At 29.7% G+C, this 23,531-nt stretch overlaps 1 protein-coding gene across 2 annotated transcripts in view; it reads right to left on the bottom strand.

Moving 5' to 3' along the window:
- LOC136968492 (rho GTPase-activating protein 44-like) overlaps positions 1-18,160 on the bottom strand; it is a 53,485-nt gene extending 35,325 nt beyond the window's left edge. Inside the window, exon 1 of one of the 2 annotated variants that reach the window (XM_067262474.1) lies at positions 17,891-18,160. In XM_067262474.1, coding sequence (XP_067118575.1) covers positions 17,891-17,943 — 53 coding nt within the window. In that variant the 5' untranslated portion in view covers positions 17,944-18,160. The remainder of the gene's footprint in view (positions 1-17,890) is intronic. The other variant, XM_067262473.1, reaches the window with a different exon arrangement.
- Positions 18,161-23,531: the final 5,371 nt, after the last annotated feature.

Below are 23,531 nucleotides of genomic sequence, written 5' to 3'. Positions count from 1 at the left end.
TTCCAGCAAACAATAAATATCATATAAACAACATGGCATTTAGGTGTTGGTTATTTAATCTTACAGTTCCAGTTTATAAGTGTGTTGTTTGTTGAATGTTCCTTTTATTCTTTTTTTACTTAAGTTTGACGTTCAACTGAAGAAGGCCTGTAGTAGTAGATCAAAAACCTTTTTGGTTAAATAAATATATTGCTGGAATTATATAAGATGTACTGCTAATTTTGTTTGTTACCTCTCCAGTTATGTCATTATTTTGTATAGGACTGCCTATAAAGCAATTAGAAAGACTTCAATACTGTGAAGTTTATACATTTTTTTAATAAATATTTCAGTTTGGAACTTTTATGAATCAAGAAAATATTCCTATATCCTGTAATAATGTATGTTTGATTTATTGTGCAATTTATTAATCAATGAACAGGTAAATAATTTTCCATATATATATATACAGTAGAACCCCTCTAGTCCGCCTCGGCTAGTCTGTCGTTCCGGTTAATCCGACCGTGGTAGGAGTCGAGAAACTTGTCCTGACTCGTCGGTGACTCACCGGCCGTCGCGTTCTTCTGTGTTTGTTACAGTGTGCAATATGTAGTAAATACATACAGTATTACTCTTTTTCATTAATAATAACAGCTTTTGTGCAATTCATTGCAATGTTTTTACTGTAGAGAACAATACAGTCATTCTTGAGTTGAAAGATTGTTTATTTTACTTTTTTCTGATAATCTGACCTTTTTTGCATTCTGACCATACCCCCAGTCCCAAAGGTAATGGATTAGAGGGGTTCTACTGTATATATATATATATATATAAGAATATGAAATATAATATCATAACTTTGTAATGTACCAAATATCTCACTTAGTATATAAATTGTATATCAAATGAGATATTATTTGAAACTTTATAATATATAGTTTTTCAGAAAATTTAATTATATTTTAGAAGGGCATCATTATTATTTGACAAAGTAACACTCATCAGATTTCATACAATATTCTTGACGTACAAATGTAAAGATTTGACTTCTTAACCCTTTCACAAGTAAGTTACAATTTGTATATTAGCCCTCCAAAAATAAGTTTTTGGTCCACTTTAAAAAAATTGTTAAAGATAAAAATTGAATAAAACATCTTTCAAAAAGATAAAATTAACTAATAAATAAAAAAATCTTTAAACATTTCTTATAATAGAGATATCCTTATTGAAGATAAAAATGGATCCTAAAGCTGTCAAATGAGTGTTAAACTTTAATTTTGTGTAATTTTGTTCCCACTACAGGCTTCAGCTTAGTTATCATGGCAAAATTCATTTGGTGGTAGCATATGGTTTTTGATCTTTGAATAAAAGTTTTTTCTTATTTGCTGTGCCTATATTAGGGATTGCAATCCAGCAGTGTTTTCAATCCAGCTAGATTTTTGCTGGATCAACGTCATTCCAGCTGGATCCAGTGTGGATGTATTTTTGGTGCAATAAAGTGTTATCTATCTATCTATCCAGCAATTTATGGTTTTTTTAAAGAAATAAAACATTTAAAAAATATGCTTAAGAAAGTTTTATTATTTAGACTGGTCACCATGAATCAGTAAAATTTCTTACACATTTAGGTAGTAAACTTAATTTTGGTTTGGTTTGACACTTGAAATAGAGATAATTAATGTTAAATGTTTAGTTAAAAATTACATTATAATTATGATCTAAGTTAAATAATAGCAAAGGTAATACTACTAATTAATTTATATTAATATATTATAATAATGTAAGAACGGATAATCAGTGGCTAAGTGGCTATCAGTCTTACCAGTTTTCTTATATAGGCTCTACATATCAGTCTGTACTTATTTATAAGTAATTTAATTATTAGTGTTAGTAAAGTAGTGAGTAAGTAATTAGTTATTATTATGACAATCATGAATCACATACATTAATATCATCATTTATCTAAGATACTGATACTCATTAATTTAAGTAACGATTTACCTAACTAGGTAGTCTCAGTTTCTCAGTAATTTTCACAATAAAATTGCCTAGTCTAGCCCACTAACCACTAATAGAATAAAAGTTAAAAACTCTAACTTAATAGAATTAGAGTAGAAGTTATAAAATATTAGTCTTGTCTTGAATAAAATATTTTAAAGGATTAAATAAAATTAAATCAATCACTTCTGTTATTTTTTTTTGACTTTTCTGGGAGTAGGATCTCAAGAAACAAATGGTATTGATGGTGTTGTCTCCCAACCTACTTCTTAATGACTTGCATATATATCCCGCTGCAGAAAAGGCCCTTTCTGCCTCTATGCTAGTTGGTTTCAGGGTCATCAAATAATCATAAATCGTTCCGTCACGTGATTCATTGACGTCACAACCGACCGTAAATTAGAATTATGCACCAGGACTAGGAGAAGAGTTACTTATTTTATTTAGCACGAAAACACTTTATTTAGCAAGAGCAGAAAGTCAACTGGCAATTAGATTAGCAGTGGTAAAAGGGCGGGTGGTGCCATATAGAGAGGGGGTGTAGCACGTGCCACACTGAACGGCAACGTCACTCTCACTGCCGAGCGATAGCGCATGTAGCAAAGTGCAACGCTGACAACGTAGACTTTTGCATCATTATTTAGACGGTTAATTGAGTATTTGCAGATCCAGCAGGCTGAAGAATGTGCTGGATCCAGCAATTGCATCCCCAGCCTATATGTCTTGACTCACCTCTGAAGTCAGTTTAGAAAGAGGCTATTCCTTAGAAAAACTTAAATATTTTAAAATTTACTTTTTAATATGAAATCAACTGTTTAATAATTGATAACAAAGACAAAATATTGTCATATGGCTATTTATGACCATGTAATACAAAATGGCAGCCATTTGCAACCAACCATTTTGTAAAAATGACATTTTACAAAGTCAAATTCCTTTATTTGTAGTGCCATAACAAAGTGTCATACACAGATGAAAAAATTAAAAAAAAATAGGCAAGAGATGGCAGCACTTTCCTGCAAAGCTTCATTGGCTATTGTATATAGCAAAATAGCAAAACCATTCCAAGTTTATATATATATCAATTTAATCATCACTATTATTTGCATATGTCAAAATAGTTTAAAATTACATTTGAACAATATCAAAACAATAGAATCTATAATAACTGGTTTTAATACCACAAACATAGAATTATGTTGTTCTAATCATCTCCCTACATAAACAACATATATTCATATTTATCTGCTAAACAAATTAATTAACATTTATAACATTCAAATATCAAAAAAAGAAAGCAATTTTACATTGTATGAAAAATATAAAATGTGTTCTAAAGATGGCATAAAATTTATATCAATATCACCAAAACTTTGTGAATACATTAAAATTAATCAATTAAAAGCATATTTACTTTCTTGATTAATTTTGACTAATAAATTTCTAATAAGAATAATAATAATTATTATTCTTATTAGAAATTTATACTATTAAATATAATAAAATACAACAAAAGATCATTCACCCAAAATGAAAAACAGAAGTAATAAGATGATAAAATTCTAAAAAGATTTTTTAATGAAACTTTTTTTTAAAATTGAATCATTCCAATAAATAAACAACAATTTACTACAGTAATTCAAAAAGTCATCACTAATTTGTTGCTTTTCCTAGTCATTTTTAATCACATTCATAAGGAGTATAGTTTCTGACTTATCTTCTATCAAAAAAAAAAAAATGTATTGTTGTTACCTAATTGATGATCAATAACACATTCTCAAATTAACTTGTATGACAATTTATATCTTGAAAAATCTTTTTCTGAATTCAAATTTTCTAAGACTATGCTGTTTACGTTCATTTTGTTCTTATACTATACTACAGTACTCACATTAAATACAATATATTAAGTGCCAAAACGTTTTTTTTTTATCACATTGCTCTTTTGGAGTTACATTATCTAAATATCAGAAATATCATTAATTTGGAACAGAGCAAGTCCCAGACTTCTCAGATTAATGAACCTCTATTATATATACATTCAATACTTCTAAGCAACTAAACAATAATACAATCTCTCTCAATCATCGATTAAGAACAAACATTTTCCTTTACAAAGTTATTGAAAATGACTATCATTTTTATATAGTATATAATATAGTTTGTGATGCTAGTATCGAAAATTCTCATAGTTTATAAAAAACGTATATTATTGCTACTATCTTACTCTGAGTAATTTGATGTACTGGTAGAATATTTATAATTAGACTTGAATATATAACAACAAGTTAACTGCAACAACTGTCAATGATGGATAAATGATAAACAAGAAAAAAATTACCAAAACGTTTGTGAGCATACAATACATTCTTAAATAATAAACATTCATAAAAATTCTTATTTTTCAATACAATTTTAATATTAACATAAGCAATAGATGAAATTAGGATATTAGAAGAGGTCTCAGCTCATACTGTGGAAAATTTGATGGGAATATTAAGCAGATTCTCTCTCTCATCTTGCAAACTGATAGTAACATAAACATGATTTTGATAAAATTCAACTGAGAACAACTCTGAGTGACTGGTCAATTGTAGGTTAACAGGTGTAAACCTGTTACTCTGTCCTGTAATACAGTAATTAATAATAAAATGTACCACAACCTTTACAAAATTTTTCAATTGTACCACAGGACAAAAAAGCCTTCAGAAACACTATTTTATATAAATAAAATAAAGTTTAGCATGATTTTATGATAATAAGTGATGATATTCATATAAAAATATTATGTTATGATATTTAAAATAATCTGTTATTGTAAAAAATGAATAGCTAAGAATTGGATCAACAGATGTTAATTTTGTTTCTATAAATATATACTTTTTAAAATTGTGTCCCAAATCCTGAATTACTTATGTAACACAGAGAAAGTATTTGTTTAAAAACAATTTAGTTTATAATAAAAATTATAAAAGAGATTCTTTGTCTCAAAAATTGTTGAAACTAATATCTCAAATACTATAGTAGAGGTAACAGACTTATCACACAGGTTACTGGTAACATCAAAATGACACTTCTATCGTCAGAATGAAACTCTATTACTGGTATGCATTCTGATGATAGAAGTGTAATTTCGATGTTACCAGTAGCAGTGTGATAAGTCTGTTACCTCTACTGTAGTATAAGAGTGGATCAAATGAAAACAGAACAGTAGCCATTATTTATTTTCAAATGTAATCACCAAAATTACACAAGAACTTGTCCCATTGTTGCACCAAGCAGTGAATACCTTGTTCGTAGAAAGAGTTTGGCTGAGATTGAAATCAATTTTGAATGATGTCCACGACTTTGCTGTCTGATTGAAAACGTCAACCCCGCAATACTTTTTTTTAGCAGACCAAAGATGTGAAAGTCACATGGTGAAAGATTGGGACTGTATGGTGGGTGTTCCAACATACTCCATCGAAACTTTGCAAGCATGGTCAGTGTGCGAGTGGCCATATGTGGCCATGCGTTATTGTGGAGCAAAAGTACTCAGAGGACAACATTCCTGGTTGCTTGGCTTTGATTGCTGCATGCAAACGTTCCAGGGTACCATATTGCTCTTCTTTAGTTGCAAACATGATGCAGACTGATTGACTGCTAGACGACACTCCTGGCCGACCGCCAGCTCGTACCACGTGGTTGTGCGTGCTTACCACGGGTGAGTTCATTCCTCAATAGGGTTTCTCTTCTTTCACCTCCCACTCTACATCCACACACAGTTTTGTTACACTCACATACACATACACCGAATTATGACCACTGTTCCATTTTCATTTGATCCACCCATATATTTGAGATATTAGTTTCTATAATAAAACTTGTTTTAATCCAAATTAATATTTCTCTTCTTTTTCTTTACATTCTTACTTATAACTTAAAATTAAGTTTGAAAAACGTTTTAATATATTTACAATTTTGTAAATCTCATGACTGCAAATAATTTATGTATTAAATAAAAAAAACTTTTTTTGACTTCCTAAACAAAATAAATAAATTTCAATTATTCAAATGTCAAAAACAAGAATAAAATTAATGAGTTTTTTCATATTTAAACTACATATTTTATTTACTAATGTCTGTCCGTAAGATATTATATTGCATGTAAAGAACATTTGTGTAATTACAACAGATGGAAGTAGTTAAAGAAAATTGCAGTTGTTTCATACTCTATTTAATATTAAATGTTGCAAATATGATATCAATAAGCAATTTAAATATGCATTAAATTCTTTACAATGGAAAAAGCCATATTAATATCATAAGAAATATATTAAGCCAAATATCAAAAGTTTTTAATTTTATACTAAAATCAATTAATAAATCTTATTATAAAATATAGAATGATATAATCTTCTTGAGATGATAAAGAATACACGAGATTTAGAAAGATTTGTCTGTCAACTAATAATAATTTCTAATAAGAAACACAAAAACTTGGATAATCCAAATGATTTCTTTAGGGATGGGCAAATATCACTGAATATCTTGAATAACCTGAATACTTAGTGAACCATTACCTTATACAATTTAAATAATAAATATCACATATATTATTAACTAAATAACTTATTTTATTTATTTTAATACATTAATAAATTAATAAAATAAAACAAAAGTAAAAAGAAAAACAATTTACTAAATTTTAAGAAATAAAATTTCAAATTATTAATTTTATATAAGTTTTATAGTCTTTTTTTTAGGTACTCTTACCTCAACTGCAATAGATTAACAAATAATTGTACTCATTCTCACCGAATGCAGATATTTATTTAAGAAAACAAGAATTCAAAAATGTTAAGGATCTAATCTGCTTCTTTTCTTGTCACAAATTAAAACCAGAGGTGCTGAAGAATTCCTGTCTGTATGCAGTGGCAAATACAAGATGATACACCATTGATAAAAAAATTTAAATTTATTTTTTAAAACTTTCAAAGCATTGTTTTTAAAAATATTTATGACGACAAATACAGTTTACTGTACCATTTTCAATATGATTGTCATGCATGTGTTAATAAAAGATACTTATCTGTACATATGATGTTATATTGGAGTATTTGTAGTATTCAAATTTACTTTTTATCGACATAAAATTCAAGATCTCGAATCTCAAATACTTTAAAGAAAGAATGTTTTTAAATATATCGGTATGCTTTAATCTTTTCTTTTAAGGACAATTTTCATAATTTGCAATATAATTTCTATCATCAGTAAGACTAATTTGATTTTTGTCTTTTTAACAATAAATTCCAAATAAAATGTAGACATTTGTGTTTTCTAATCAATACATCACTAAAAACTGTTTTGGAGGAAATGTTTCAATAACAAATATTTCGGGAGAATTTATAATTTATATTTACTTATGACTCCTTAAAAACAATTTTATTTTACTATATTTTAATTGTTTTCTGCTTGCTTAATGCCTTAAGTAATTTTCATTTTCTTACCATTAAACAAAGAAACGACTGATAACTTAGTCTATATATAAGAGAGTTGAATATGTATCTGTAGTTATTCTGTTTAAAAAAGTTACATGTGTAAAATAGTACACATCAAGAGATACAACTGCATACATAAAAATATACTCTCTGCCAGAAAAGTTATGCACACAGACAGAAATGTCTGGTTACTGCAAAACTCAGCATACAGCTATGTCTTAGACAGATATGAAAATGACTACAGTTGTGATTTGATTGCACACCAAATGCCACCGGATAAGAAATCAGCGTCTGATGAAAATCACTACCTCAGTATCCTATAAAAAGTCTTGCAGAGACTTACTATAAGTGAAAAACCTGTTGTTTTTTCAGTATACCTGTTGTTTGTAGGTCTTCGAATGCTAGACATGCTTGTACAACACAGTCAAACACATTATGCACAGCTTAGAGAAAGACTGCATTGTCAGTATGAGGAAAACAAGATCATTTTGCCAAATTGCTTGCCATCTAGATTATTCTGACTTGGTATTGAAAAAGTGTTGGGGTCAATGGATACATCAGGATGCACATACATAGCAGCGAGCTCTAGATGCTCCAAACAGACCATGGGAGAGATGATCATGAGACAAGCACAAACATTTGCAACAGCATCTTCGTTCACCAACCAGAGATAGATTCATCTTCGTTCACCATCTAGAGGAGAAGCCTTGCTCCAGAATCCTCTCTTCCCACACCATTTGGGAGGGATAAATTTACATGCTGAGAAACCACTACATTCCTCCTGTTACCACTGCAACATTATAGGATTTGTTTATAATGGAGAAGCATCGACTGCTACAAACTGGTAAAGGAAGCCATCTTATATGACAGCTGCTCCTAGTAGTAGTGCAAAGGACATTGATGGCACAGTGGTATGTTAAAAAAAATCCTGTGCCCTCATACGTTAGCTTTCGTGTCAGACCTGCAAAGCCACGTTCCAGCAATATAATGCTTACTGCATACAGCTTGGATTTCCCAGGAATGTCTCCATCACATTGCCTTGCTTCCTTGACCTGCCTAGTTTCCACATTTGTTACTCAATAAGAATTTGTGAGACTAGATGAATGACAGCTTCAGCTATCTACAAGTATAAGGAATGTGGAGCAATAGTTGAAACATCAGTTGACAAATCTATTAATATGTTTTTATTTTATATCATCGTTTTTATTCCAAATATGATAATAGTTAATGTAATACATAATATATGTAATATATATCATACTTTATTAAAATTACACTTTTTCTCTCCTATATTACTTAATAATTGTATTAAAATTTAGTGTTTTGATGAAAAAAACATTAAAAATTTTTAATTTGATTTATACATTAAGGGAATCTTAAATAAATTCCTTTCCAAAACGGTACAAGGAAACTTTTTAATTCTTCTTTTCCACATTGATAAAACAAATATTTTTCTCTAAAAATAATTATCTTAAAACTTATTCAAGCTTTATTGCTATGACAATAACTAGTTAATATAAATTTCCTTTTTTTAAATTTTATTAAACTATTATTATTTATTTATTTTAAAATTTCAGATTTTCTAATATACTGAAATTTGATCTTATACTTTGAATACAATTAATTTTTGCTTCATTTTTTACAATTACTTGTCCTTTGTACACTCAATTAAAAAAACACAAAAATTACAACATTTGTAGCTTAACGCTTGCAAAATATTTTTTTAAGATACAAAAACAAACAAGTTTTTCAAATCATTAAATTATTATTTGAATAAAATATACTTGAAGCTCATAACAGTCTGCTTTTCATGTGGACAATTCATTTTTCAATGGTGCCGTTTGCATGACCTCAGTCTTCAGCATTTGTCTACCTTTTTCCCTGATGATTCGAATTATTAATCTTTAAAAGTGTTTTTAGTTTTGTACTTTGTTTTAATAATAATAATTTTTTCAACTTTTTGAAGGAATTAAATGGTTTTCTTTCAAAAAAATATACAATAATACATTTTTTGACATATATAGGATAATTTGTTTCTAAATTTCTTTAAGAGCTTGAAACCTGCAAAAATTTTGTTACAAATCATACAAAATGATAGATGCTCACCATTAACTTCTTTATATGGAAATCTATATATTAAAAATTCTACTGCATATTTTCTTTTTCTTGCAATTGTTGCTTTTTTGAGTATGTACATGTATATGTTTGTGTTATGGGCCAAGTGATTAATAGGACATTATTTATAATGCCCAGCCATTATGAATAATGACTAAAATGGCTTTGCAGCTTGATAAATATTGATTAATTTATTAAATTTACCAGTCATTACAAATAAAGCTACATTCCCTTTGGGCAATTTGATTTTCAAAAAGAAATACCACTTTTTCATTAAGAATTATTTTTTGTGAATTGTTCCAAAGCATTTTAAAACATGTAATTTTTTTTAAGTAGTATTATTAACAGTATTAAACTAATGTTAACAAAAAGTCTTATTAACAAATTTATATTTCAATCCAAAATCAACTTGAAGGAAACTTCTGGAATATCAATTTTGGTATAAAGTATATAAAATATTAAAAATGTCTTTAGTTTATTTATTCAAGCAATTAAGACTTTAATGACATTTAGCATTACATAATTTGTTTTCTTTGTAGCAGATTATTAGATGATTAGATTTATTCTATTAGATTTTCAACCAATTTTGCAGCAGCATCGACTATAGCCTTGGTAGCCTTGGCCTCCAGAAATTGATGACATTCCTGCACATTTGCTAAGTGAAATTTCTGCACCCAATACATCTCCAACACAAATAAAGTTTTCTTTACAAACAGTAAATTGGTTTCTGGAATATAACAGGCTCAATTAGCTTCTGGGTATTTGGAATTTGATATATCAATCATTTTTTCTGCTTGCTTTTTAAGATTAGACAAAGCCATTTCCCTTGTTTTGGACACGCTTCTTATTTTTACACCTATTTTTGGATCAACTATTTGGATTTTTTCTTCGTCATTCACAAACTCTGTAGTACTAATAACATTCTGATTTTTGGAAATCAGTGTAGTTAGATCTTTTTCATACGAAGACTATGTAGATCTTTGAACTTCAGTTATATTGCTATGTGAAGGTGACATTATCAAAGAATCTTTTATAATTTTATTTTGAACAGTACCAGATCCTCCAGAGTTTGCTCAACTTTGACTTTCTTCATAGTCATTAGTTTTTAAAAAGTCTCCCTAAATCTTTCTCTGTAATAAAATTGGGTCAACGATGGTCAGGTATAAAATTCTTTAGTCCAACTTTTAACTTTTCTCCGAACATATCCTCATTGAGGCTGCAGTTTATACCAGTATGATGTGCTAAATTTTTTATCTGTTGTACAAAATATAATTCTACCAATCATTTGTTAACGTTCCTACTCTCTAATCAGGAACTAAGCATATTCTCTAAGTCTTGATTACATCTTTTTACTGAATCCTGACTTTGTGAGTACTTGGGCTTTCCATGCAACATTTTTAACTCAGGCCACATACTACACAGTTCTTTGACGTTATTGGCAAATTCTCTGCTGTTATTGTTATGTAGAATGCTTGATAAACAGAAAATTGCAAAAACGTCTAGAAGAACATTGGCTACATCTTCAGCCCCTTTTGGTTTTTAATGGTCATAGTTGAACAAATTTAGTCATGTGGTTTTGGTACACAAGTATAATGTTTATAAACACACAAATCCACTACTCCCTTTGCCAATTGTGATTGTCTTATAAAAACAGACAACACTCAATTTAAAGATTTTTAAGCAGAGTAATAATGTTTATGAAAGTATATACATGACAACATAAGAATTGATGACCCCATGTGGTAGGCACACTATGTTTGGAAATCAATGTTCTACACTACTGTGTTAGTATAATGAATGCAAAATATATACAATAAAACAATGAAGTACAAAATACAAAATGGATAAAATAAAATAAAATTATTAAATAAGATTATCATTTCTATATGCATTGCACTAGAGAATACCATTAAAATTATCAAAACCATCACATTTAAAATTTTGACTGTCAGTTTTTTCTGGCCATGATACCAGCTTTTTCAAAATTACAGGTTAAAAGCTCTGTATTCTATTCTATTCTTTTGTTTCATATAATCATGTGAAGAGATACTTGAGTTTGTGATAATCCAAAAACACACATTTTTTTTCCTTAAATTTTAAACAAGGTTTATAAAAGCCTGTCAATTAAAACAACTCATACATTGTAATTAGATTTTCAAGTATGTTATTAATTGTCAAAATATATTGATTACGTGCTCTACTGATAAGTATGTTTTATAAACTGTACATAACATTAGATAAATCATTTGCTGCATTAATTTAGATAATATAATTTCTAATTATATTAAACCAAATAGGTCGGTCCTGGAACAGCATTATATCATGTAATTTATTCATTTTTCTGCAAGAATTATATTACACCTTATTAGAAACTATATAAAAATTTAAGTTGTCTTTAAAATCCACAAACCTTGGCACCATTATATAGGAAAGAGAAAAAATCTACAGTACTTAAAAGGTAACCAAACTTATTTAATTTCCAAAAATTTTTTTTGGCTTTTCTTGAGATCAAGTCAAGAAATTTTTACAAGAAATGCTTTTTTAGAACAGTTTTTCAAAAAAACATCAATATTTTAAAAATTAAATAATTGCAGTTACTAAATAGAATACTTTTTTAAAATGTTTGAAATTACAGTTACAATATAATTTTACAGAATATTTATCATTTAAATTAATAGGGAATTTTTTATGAATATTAAACTATATTTCTAATGATTTACTAAGTTCATTAAAGACTTGGCTATTTGCTACCTTATTATGATTAAGTCTTTAATCAACTTAGTAAATCATTAGAAATATAGTTTAATATTCATTAAAAATTCTTTATTAATTTAAATAAGTAAATATTTTGTAAAATTATATTGTAATTGTAATTTCAAACAACATTTTTTAAAATTATTCTATTGCAATTGTTTAATTTTGAAAATATCAATGTTTGAAAAACTGTCTAAAGTAAGGTGACCAACTTTTTTACAATGAAAAGGAGGACACACAAATTGAAGGAAAAAATATTGTAAATAAAAGAAACATTTTATTCAATGCAACAATAATACACTATAATAATCTCTACTGTATGCATGTGTGCCGTGTTGTGTTTCCGTAAGAAGTATACAAAGCTACTTGCATGCAGCGCACTGTCTCAAGGTCTCCTGTGCAGAGCACATGCATTTCATAATCGCGTTTTGCCACACTGTACCGTGCCTTGATGAACTGTCATGTCAAATACAAACACATCACATCGCATGCAACGGATCAGCTCGGCATCAATCAAATATGGAGATTTACAGATTAGTCTTCAAATATCAAAAAGGATGACATGTAGGAGGACACTTTTTGAGGGAGGACAGAACTTACAAAAGGAGGACGGTTGGTCACCTTAGAGTCTAAAGGCATTTCTTGTAAAAATTTCTTGAACTGATAAAGGCTTAAGAAAAGACAAAAACTTTTATGAAAATTAAACAAGTTTGGTTACCTTAAGTAGATTTTCTCTCTTTCCTATAATTTTAATAATATTTCTATTCAAACACACAAAAAAAAAAAAACCCTTAAAGTATCGCCAGCAAAAAATTTTACTTCAATTTGTTTCGGATAAACATTTTCAATCTACAGTCAAGTCTATAGATATTTTAAGGTTTTTTAGTGTTTGATTCAGTTATCCACGAAGAATTCGAGTGTTTTTAATATTGGTTTTAGTCAAATATTCTTTTAAATTGGATATAGGTGCAAGCCAAAGATTTTATGATTGTTTTATTGCAAGGCTGTCTTATCAAATTAACTAGGGTCATTGCACAACTTTGTTGTATTGCCATAGAATTGAGATGGAGGATTGTATTTTTATAATTAAAAATTTTAAATTAATATTAATACATATAAATTATCTTTCACTCCATCTAACTATTGACATGTTTGAATTTGTATGTAAGGCTGTGTGTGTATGGATTTGTGTATGTTATTAGAAGAAAAAAGCAATCTAATCATGTGAGAAGGCAATTCTTACACTTGTCAACCACAGAGATACAATCAATTCCATTTGATAGAAATGGAAGAGATGATCTTTACACTTCTCAGGCACAGAGATGATCCTTACATTTGTCCAGCATAAATTGCTTTGTTGTGTTTTGTCCATTTTTATCACCCAGAATGGATGAGAAAATTCTGTTAGATGCACTCAATTGCACCAGGGAGCATAAAGTTTTATCACTTTGACCCAACTGTACCTCACAAACAAACTCACAGATCCCATTTTTTATTATATTTTTGATTCATTGCAGTTAATAGAAAATGACAAAATTTTATCCAAATTGATTGATCAAATTTGAGAATGAACACAATTCTGTAAGCCACATAGAAGAGACTTTGCTAATGCTCTGCTCCAATAAAGATGATAAAAATACCATACTGAAGACGAAATAAATGATTCCGAAACACATCTATGGCTATTAAATATAAAAGTGTTTGACAAGGTAAGCATTAATATTATTAATATAATAACCAAAGTCTGTTTGTGGGTTTATGTATTTGTTTGTTGTCTTTCTTTCTCTATAGATGATGCTACTTCATAATTCATTGTAATATTTATTATTAATAGTAATATTCTTATATTATTTATTAATGTTATTAATTTAATTATTATAACATCCAAAGTCTGAACTGTTGATCAGATGGCACTACTTCATACAATTTAGCATTGCCATTTTTACTTTCCCGGCTGTTATATATAACAGAGAAAAAGTATGGCAATGCAGTAAAAAAATGACCCTCATCAGATTTTTACATTTTTGGACTCAGGACACCTAGAAACATTGAAAAATACAAAAAAAATTGGGGATTTTTTCTGTATGTATGGATGTTAGTGTGCGGTAGGAAATGATTTTGTTTGCCCTCTTCGAAGCTTAATAACTTCTGTGCTTTTTGTCAAAAATTTCTGAAAATTTGCAGGGAGGTTTGTTTGTTAGGAGGATTGAAGCTATAAAGCCACACCAAATGCCAAATAATATCAGGCTATTTTCCGGAATAATATCAGCATCGATGCTATTAAATTATGGTGATTAAAGGCTGCAGATGGGAAGATAAAGGGGGTTGTGTGTATCTCCAGTAGGGTCAGACTTAGTGATGATTTTACTAGTTATTGGCATTACATATTTTTTATAAAAAAAAACCCATCCCTATATTCAAAATTAAGCTTTTTGCCATTTTATAATAGTTAAAAATATAAAAAGTTTTTAATAAAATATGATGACAAATGGAGCCACCAAATGTTGCCAGGATAGTTGAACAACTCATTGCTGGTTTTTTTTATTTAGAAGAAAGGTGTATCAATGACTAAGAAAATGCCTAAGAGAAAGCAAAGCAAAGAAACCTTTTTCAAGGCTATAGAACTTTTGGGAAATCTGGGACAAAAATTGTCATGGTTTGCCACATTGTACCAGTCAGGTCAGTCTGACAAGTGAGTAGTATTCAATGGAAACATATGTTAACTAGGGAAAGAAGATGCATAAATGCAATCTAGCAAACTAATACTAGCTCTCACAGAAAAATTAGTGACTTCTAATACTGATGTTTAATAAATACAGTAGCGAACCGAAAATTGGAATCAATTGGAGACTGGGGTTGTTCAGATTAGGGATTTGTTCCGATTACCGATTATGTACGAATAAATATATTAACCTGTCCGATGTTCAAATTTTTCTCCGTTGCGTGTTGCTTCGTGTTGAATTTTCGTCGATTTTAAGCCTAACGAAAATTTTTATAATAATAATTGAGGCTATCGTATCGTTAAAAATTATTTCTGCATTTTGTACAAACAAAATAAATATATTGAAGAATATAAAAACATGAAAATTATACTTTAGACGTAAATTTAGTATCAAAAACGTTCGATTCAGCACGACACAGTCCGACTGAAAATAGTGCCGATTACCGGCGATTCCGATTTACGAGTCTCTACTGTAATTGTTGTCATCTAGATAAAAATCAACACGTTAAACTCTTGATTATTCAAATTAATGTGAATCAAGGGTGCCTTGGATAATCAAAACTCAGATAACACAGAATATTTGGTAAATTATCAAATAAATTGTATTTGAATGCATTGTTACACACAATGCACTCTCACTTATTGAACATAATGAGCTTTACGTTACACAATAAAATATTGAATTTTATTTAAAGTTGTACTTACTTAACAACAAATACACAATAAACATAAACCTGTGGTTACAATTAAATTTTTTTTTAATTGTATTGTCATGAAAATTCATCAGAACAAATTCTTTTTAAAATTTCTAAAACTCCTTTCAAATACTACACATTGCCAGGCCATGATTTGTAAAGAAACTGTACTGTTCTATGTTTTCTTGTATTTAATGACAAAATACTCTTCAACAGTTGAACTCAGATAATGCAGAGCCTTGGTTAAATAAATCTCAGTTAATCAGGACTTTTATTGTATATGCAGATATTAATTTTTAATTGTTTGTACCACATGCTCAAAGAATCATTTTTGAAAGAAACTGATATTTGTTTTATTTATATTGCAGCTTGCTTAGCAGAACAAAAAAACCTGACAGGCCATCAAATTCATAAAAAAACTGAATCTAGAAGAGGGAAATTGAATAGAAGAAAAATTGGAAAGGCAAAAGAAGAGTTTAATGTTAGTTATGATAAAATAATTATATTCATTAAAATTTTAAGTTTATGTATAAAATAAATCATGGTTTCTTTTCAGTTAGTTAAAAGATAGTATCATCATTTTGAATACTAGACTGTAGATAGGAAAAACCACTTAAAAAGAATGGATGGTATAATTTTATATGGAATTAGCTCTCTAATAATTCTACAAATAAATGTTTAAAGTCAAATATTTTTTTACTTACTTATTTTTTAAAACTCACTAAGGGCTTACTTAAAACTCAATACACTTTGTATATTTTATAAACTAAAAATTTTTTGTAATTAAATATATATATATATTTTTTTTATAGTGAAATTTCAATTAGTATAAATATTGCATCTACTTAAATTTTCAATAGCTGGTTAGCCCTCAATTCCATGCTGTTACATATTTGGTACAATGTTGGCTAAATGCCAGTTGTTAATAAGATTAAAATATACCGTTCACCAAGCTAATTTCCAGTTTATATTAAAAATATACACATTTTAAAATGCTTTATATTTTTAATAAAAGAAAAGAGAGATCATTAACATTTCAAAAGAAAAATACGACACACGTTTAAGTGATTTTTTTCAACATTTGGACGAAGAAAAAAATCAATTAAAATTTAAATTTACTCTACTTATAGTTTGCATTTATATCACATTTACAATTAAAATCTGAATTTCTAAATATATTGAAATTACAAAACTAGAACATTTATTATGTTAATGAATATTTTATAATATAAAAATTAACATTAATAAAATAAAGAACGTATACTATCCGGTACACTGAATACTTAATACTACCGATAATTAAAATTTAACGGATTACTTAAAAGAATCTATCGAGTAAATCTGCAACAAGTAAAACCAACAAGTATTTTTCTCTTTAGTAGAAAAAATTTATTTGGGTTACAATAATCTAGAACATATTTTCAAGAGAATTTCGAGTATGTTTTAAACAAAAGAATAAATTCAAGTGAAATCGAGTAATTCTTTACACTGAAAATTAATAAAAATATTTATCAAAAAAGCAACGAAATGTGTCCAAAAAAAACGAATAAATGAGTAAACATACAACTAAATTATTTTGTTATTATTCATTACACCATATTATGTTATTTTTATCCATGATATTCATCAATTATTAGTCTCCAATATATATATACACACTGTATATGTAATAATTTTATTTTAAAATCTAGATAAATATCCTCGACAGTAAATAGTTAAATTATGTAAATACGGTAACCCGAAATGATTGTTTTTAATGATTTTATAATTATGAGGGTATAACCGCAGATATACAGCTGTTATATCATCTCATCTAATGTTAGATACATTAGGTAAGCATTCATCATACATTAACACAACTCAGCCAAATTTAGCACATGAAAAAATTATTATTAAAATGACTTTTAATAATAATTTCTGGTGGGAGGAACATATATTTGAAATACCTTTACCGTTATTTCTATTTAATAATAAAATATTAAATATGTCATCTGACGTGTGATGAAATCATTTATATATATATATATCCGTATACATTTAAATTATTATGAGAATGGTAACATCATATACCACCACTTTATATACGATAGAAACATCAAGTTTTGAAAAGAAAGTGGCTAAGTGCTTTGTAGGTCAAATCTATTTACCTGAGAAACGTTTGATCAGCGATTTGTTTCACTCTCAGGAACTGTTTCTTCATGATGATGGCTTGTTCGGTAGTATCACCACAAAAGTACTCGAAATAAGCGTTTATATTAATGTGTCATATCCTAAGAATAGTTTCCATATATTCCTGACACAAATATACATTTCACCCACTTCAATGAGAGCGAAATTGTGTAACCACTCCCTTTTCCTAACAACATTCTCTGTTCACCATCTTGTTCGATACTAACAATTCCGTAAATTAATTTACGATGGCGCAAGAAGGGGCGCTGCTTTAATATAATAAACGAAATTTATTACGTATTAGATTATTCGAGTTATTTTTTTTTATTAGTAAGAAACGTCGATTTTTATAAACTAATAAATAAGTTACGTTTAAATTTAAAAGTTTATATATTTTGATATTATACACTTCTGTATACTTTTTTTCGAATTCGTATTAATATCTGATGTAATGTAAAATCTATGATGAGAATTTCAACACGGCACAGTAATTATGTCAAATTTCATTAATGTAGCTTCTCAGTTTGGAATTAAAATTTCCATGCCGTCAAAGCGTATAGATTGAATTTATGAAATTTTGAAAAAAAAACTTTACATTTTTTTAATGTTTTTTGCGATGAATAAGTTAAGCCGGGCCATTCCAAAATAGAATATTCCGTGATCGAGATTTAAGATTAAACTTTGCCGACACCTGTTTTTGTAAAACTATATCAAAATTTATGCCAAATTCCGATCGAAACTTTCAGAATAATCCTTAGATTTTTAGGAAAACATCCGCGGATTACTAGTAAGTACAGTACCGGTATGTAAACAGAACGAAATAATAGCCGAGACGGTAAAGACAGCGTATTGCCGCTCTGAAGAACTCTGAGTCGAGTTCTTCAGAGCGGACTGGCTCAAAAATTTTCATACATGAATTCATCCTAATATATTGAGCACCATTTCTCATGTGTTTGTGTCTGTGTAGCTGGGCGATCTTATGATGAATTTGCATAAAAATGGCTGTCTTACTATCACTGAGCGGGAAGTTTTTTAAAAATGTTATCACAGTTTTTTAATGTAATTCCTTTATTTGTTGCTTTAAAAACAAAATATTAAAAAACTCAAATAATAAATTTTTATAACTTTAGTCTCATAAAATTATTACATTTCACGAAAGTGTTTTAGATGAAATTGCACAAAACTACTACTACTGTATTTAAAATTTACCTCGCGCATTGCTATATCGTAATATTTTTTTTATCTGAATGACAAATTTTATTTAAAACAGAAAGAATGAATATAAAGTTTCGTAAAATTAAGACGTAACTTTTTATAATTTATGATAAATGAGCCGTTCAGAATATTCTATTTCGTATATAAATTATATTTGAATAAAATTTGAAAATTAAATAGAATATTAATATGTAATTTTAATAATACTAAATTTATGCAAAACCGTAAACATTTTGTGAAAAACGAAATTACAAACATAAAAAATACTAATTGTTTCTCTGTGTTTACACTTTGAGAAACAAGAATTAAAAAGCAATATTTAAACTATAGTCAAGTCCGCTTACTAGAACACCCTTGGGATCGCTGTGTCATGCTCCCTTATCTGTCTCTTATCCAAAATAACAATATCATCGACGGGGTTGTTTGTGATATTCGATTCTCTTCTTTTTTTTTATGTCATATGTCTACATAACGTTTGGAAACGTTAAATTCATTATCACATAATTTTACTGTGTTTCCATTGTTATATCATCAATTTTATTGTTCTCTCGAAAAATCAGTAAATACAATATATTTACCAGTCACGTTACTTTCACTTCTTTCTAGAAGTATAGTAAGATATCTAGCCGAAGAAATACTAACATTTTTGCATCAAAATTTCTGAATGCTCTATAATAAGACGTATGGTATTGTATAAAAGCGGATAATTACAGTACCGTCAAATACAGGGCTGGATTTACCAATCCAGGGGCCCTGGGCACAAATTCGGTGGGGTCCCCCCTTTAAGAGTAGGCAAATTTGATGATTTAGAAAATTTACACAAAATACTGTACTTTCAATTAGATTTGAACTAGGAAGTTGTAAATTTCATTTAAAAATAAGGTTATTGTAAACATACATATATTTTATTGTGTAAAACTAATTATTTTAATTTAACTGAAAAATACCTATGTGAAATTTTTTCCCAGGTTTTTTCCCGGGTTTGGTTTTCTCTGCCTGTTGCCCTCATGATTAGGCCACACTAGGCTGTCGAGGTAATAAAAAAAAATTATGTTTAAACATAATTTTTTTTTTAGTTTTGTGGGGGCCCCTATTTTGTGGGGGTCCTGGGCACAAAACCCAAATGCCCTTATGTAAATCCGGCCCTGGTCAAGTAAGTCATGTAATCTGGTCGCTAATCACTCCTTTCGTAATGAAAACGTACAAGTGATGTTTTTTTCATATATATTTTATGACACCGATTACCTTTTTAATTTGTTTCAGTAATTGCTTTTCATATGGGAGTCATCCATTAATTTATTTGTGCAGTTTTGAGCCACCTTGGCGCCCTCTCCTTACCTCTTATGTACAATAGTGTACTTTTGTTAAACTTTCTTTTAATTACGTTTACAAAAGTTCGTAGACTCTCTAAATTTGAAGAAATAATTTTAAAAATTTTGAAAATATTTTCCGAATTTATACAAATGACTAGTAAGTAGATTTATAAGAACAAATTTATATTCCACCAATACCATTGTTATCTGTGAAATATAAATTTGTTCTTAATAGGCCTATACCATTGAAAAACCACTAAAAAATTCTATATAGACAATCCCTCAATCCTGCCTCCATCGTCCACTCCAATGTACTTTTCGCGACCACTCTTCCTCCCTTAATTAAACTGTACACATAATTAATGGACCGCTCCTTGTGTGAAATAAAATTTGTTCATTATGATTCTGTAAGAAATCTTTTTATTGTCCGTTTATTAGAAAACTGATGAATGTAAAGTTTCACCAGATCTTAACAAATGCCATAGTGTTGTGTACCCATGTACCGTAAGATTAAAGATAGACCCTCATAAATCTTCTTTAGACCAATGTTCTCCACATGCTGACTGCTCTATCATCCTGCGTTCTGTTAACGGGACTTCCGCTAATGTAAAACATGGGAGAAAATCAGAAACATGGGAGTGTGCTCTCTTAAGCGAACTGCTCCTTTATCCGATGCACTGTTAAGCAGGCTTGACTGTATTTATTTATTTATTTATTATGTCTTATTAGTAATAAAATCGAAAAAATCAAATAAAAATAAAATTCTAAACAAAAATTTGATAAAATGGTTATTTGCTAAAAAAAAGGTACATTTTTATTTTGATGAATTTTTTACTAATTTAAAATATATGTATAATTAATATAAGCTGATACTTTACACATTATTTTGATAGATAAAGCTTAAAGAAAATGATTCCGCGAATAAATGATTCACCTCAATTAAATAAATTAATTTAATAGAACTGATTCATCTTAATTGATGGAAGTTCGTAATGAAATATAACGACGTTTTGTTTTTGTTTCAAGAAAAATGCAATTAAAGTTTCATTACGTAATTTCTGGTAAATATGAGTAAAAATTACTAAAAGAATAAAATATTTTTATGATACAATTAATCAGAAGCTTGTCTGCTAAGAAATTTCCAAGAGAATTTTTATATACTGATTTACTAGGCACACTACATAATGACTGTCGAGTATCCTTTAATCTTCAAATTAGCCTGAATTTGCCTAGGGAACCGTCCATAAATTACGTAAGGGTGATTTCGGTCATTCTAGACCTCCGCCCACCCACCCCTGTGTAACAAAAACCGTAATATTTTCTTTGATTCCCCCTCCCCTTCCCTATCTTAGGTAATATTTAGGCATGATTAACAAAAAAAAAAAATTTTTATGAAACCCTAAAAATCTTAGGTTCAAAATATATAATTATTAATTAGTTAATTATTATGTACTATTATTTATAAAGACTTTATGTGAACAAATTTAAAAATATAAAAATTTAATGAATTTGAATGAACAATTCATTTTAAGAACTTTATTTTTTAATTATTAACAGTCTTTTCATTATTACTATCATTAATCAACGTCATAATATTCATTTTTATATTAATTTTCATAAAAAGAAGCAAAAAACTTTGACTAGCTACTACACGTGTAAACAGAAATGTCATACAAAACAAAACAATAGAGAGAAACCACCAGACTGCCTTTCTTCCATGATAAAAAATGTGTAGAGCGTGAATCTACTAGCGTTATTATTCTATCACGTCACACGAGATGGCATTATTCTTCTTTATTCCAGTTTATATGGAGATTTTGGCCTGTTGGCCTTTTCTCCGATGTACGGCGCTTAACGATTATACGAAGCGGTTCGAACGATATATAAAACGTTCTAAAGCTTCCACGTGCTGACGAGCGGTCGCTGTGCGATCATCCTCCTGTTCTTCCGGAGTATAAGCGAAAAGCAATACACTCCTCTATCAGTCAAGTCTCTATAGCAGACTAAACGAAACGAAACGAAACGACGTGCTGACGAGTAGGAAGGTCGACGTGAGCCCAGTAAATAGGAGTGAGGTTCGGACTACTGTTAGATCTATTGATAAAGTGCGGCCGAGGTCTTGACGGGCCTCCTAATATTTTGGAGGATGCCAAAAATGCAGGATGTTTCCGGAGCGCCACAGTTCGGGCAGTCGGGAGAGACACAGAGAGATCTGGAATAAAGAAACCCGTTTAACGGGGCTGTATCGGTTCGAAGGCGGGCCAAGAGGGTTTCGGCATAGCGAGACGAGGCGTATGAATATCGCCAGGGAACAAAAGGCCGGAGATGATCCCGACCTTTTTGTCTAAGACTAGTAGACCAGGAGTCGATGTAGGTATTGACAATAATATCGCGCATGGCCCGGATTAGATCGCGTGCCATGAGAGGCTACCTCCAGGTTGTCTTTTCGGGGATACTATAGATTACCACCTATGGAATTTCGGGTCTTTGAGTATATATCTGAACTCAGGAGACCGAGACGAGTTCAACGATACCCTACTTTTGGACCGGAGACGAAAAATAAAGTTATCATACTTTTTTCCAGCGATCGCGCGATGATAGGGAGTCGCGTCGCTCTCTCCGCTAAGTCGGCTTCGCTATCGCGATCGGGAGTCGCGTCGCTTGCCGTTAAAATTGCCTTTAGTAGACGTTTCCCCCTTTTTTTACTTTGTTCAAGAACTACCGTGAATCAATAACTAGTGACGTTTAGCACATGGCGGCTCCCCACCGGAAGGTCAGTCGGGAGCACGAACAGTGGGAACTGCCGCCATGTTCGCTGCCATAAATAACATTAACCGAAATGGCGATCGCGCGATGATCGGAAGTCGCGTCGCTCTCTCCGCTCTCGTATCGCGTGTTTAACCCTACCGGAGATGACCGTAGTCCGACGTCATGGTTTGCAGACTTTACCGCAAGATTGCAGTACTAGCAACTTTTTTTTTTTTTTTTTTTTTTTTTTTGTAACTCTTTCCGCCCAGTGGGCACTAAGAGGGCCTCTTATAGCAAGCCCATTATGGGTTCGGCCAGGCCCACAATGGGGCGGCCGGGTGGT

The sequence above is a fragment of the Centruroides vittatus genome, unplaced genomic scaffold, assembly GCF_030686945.1.
Source record: "Centruroides vittatus isolate TY-2023 unplaced genomic scaffold, ASM3068694v2 contig_1477, whole genome shotgun sequence".
Classification (NCBI taxonomy): domain Eukaryota; kingdom Metazoa; phylum Arthropoda; class Arachnida; order Scorpiones; family Buthidae; genus Centruroides; species Centruroides vittatus.
This window is presented reverse-complemented; position numbering and strand designations above follow the sequence as displayed.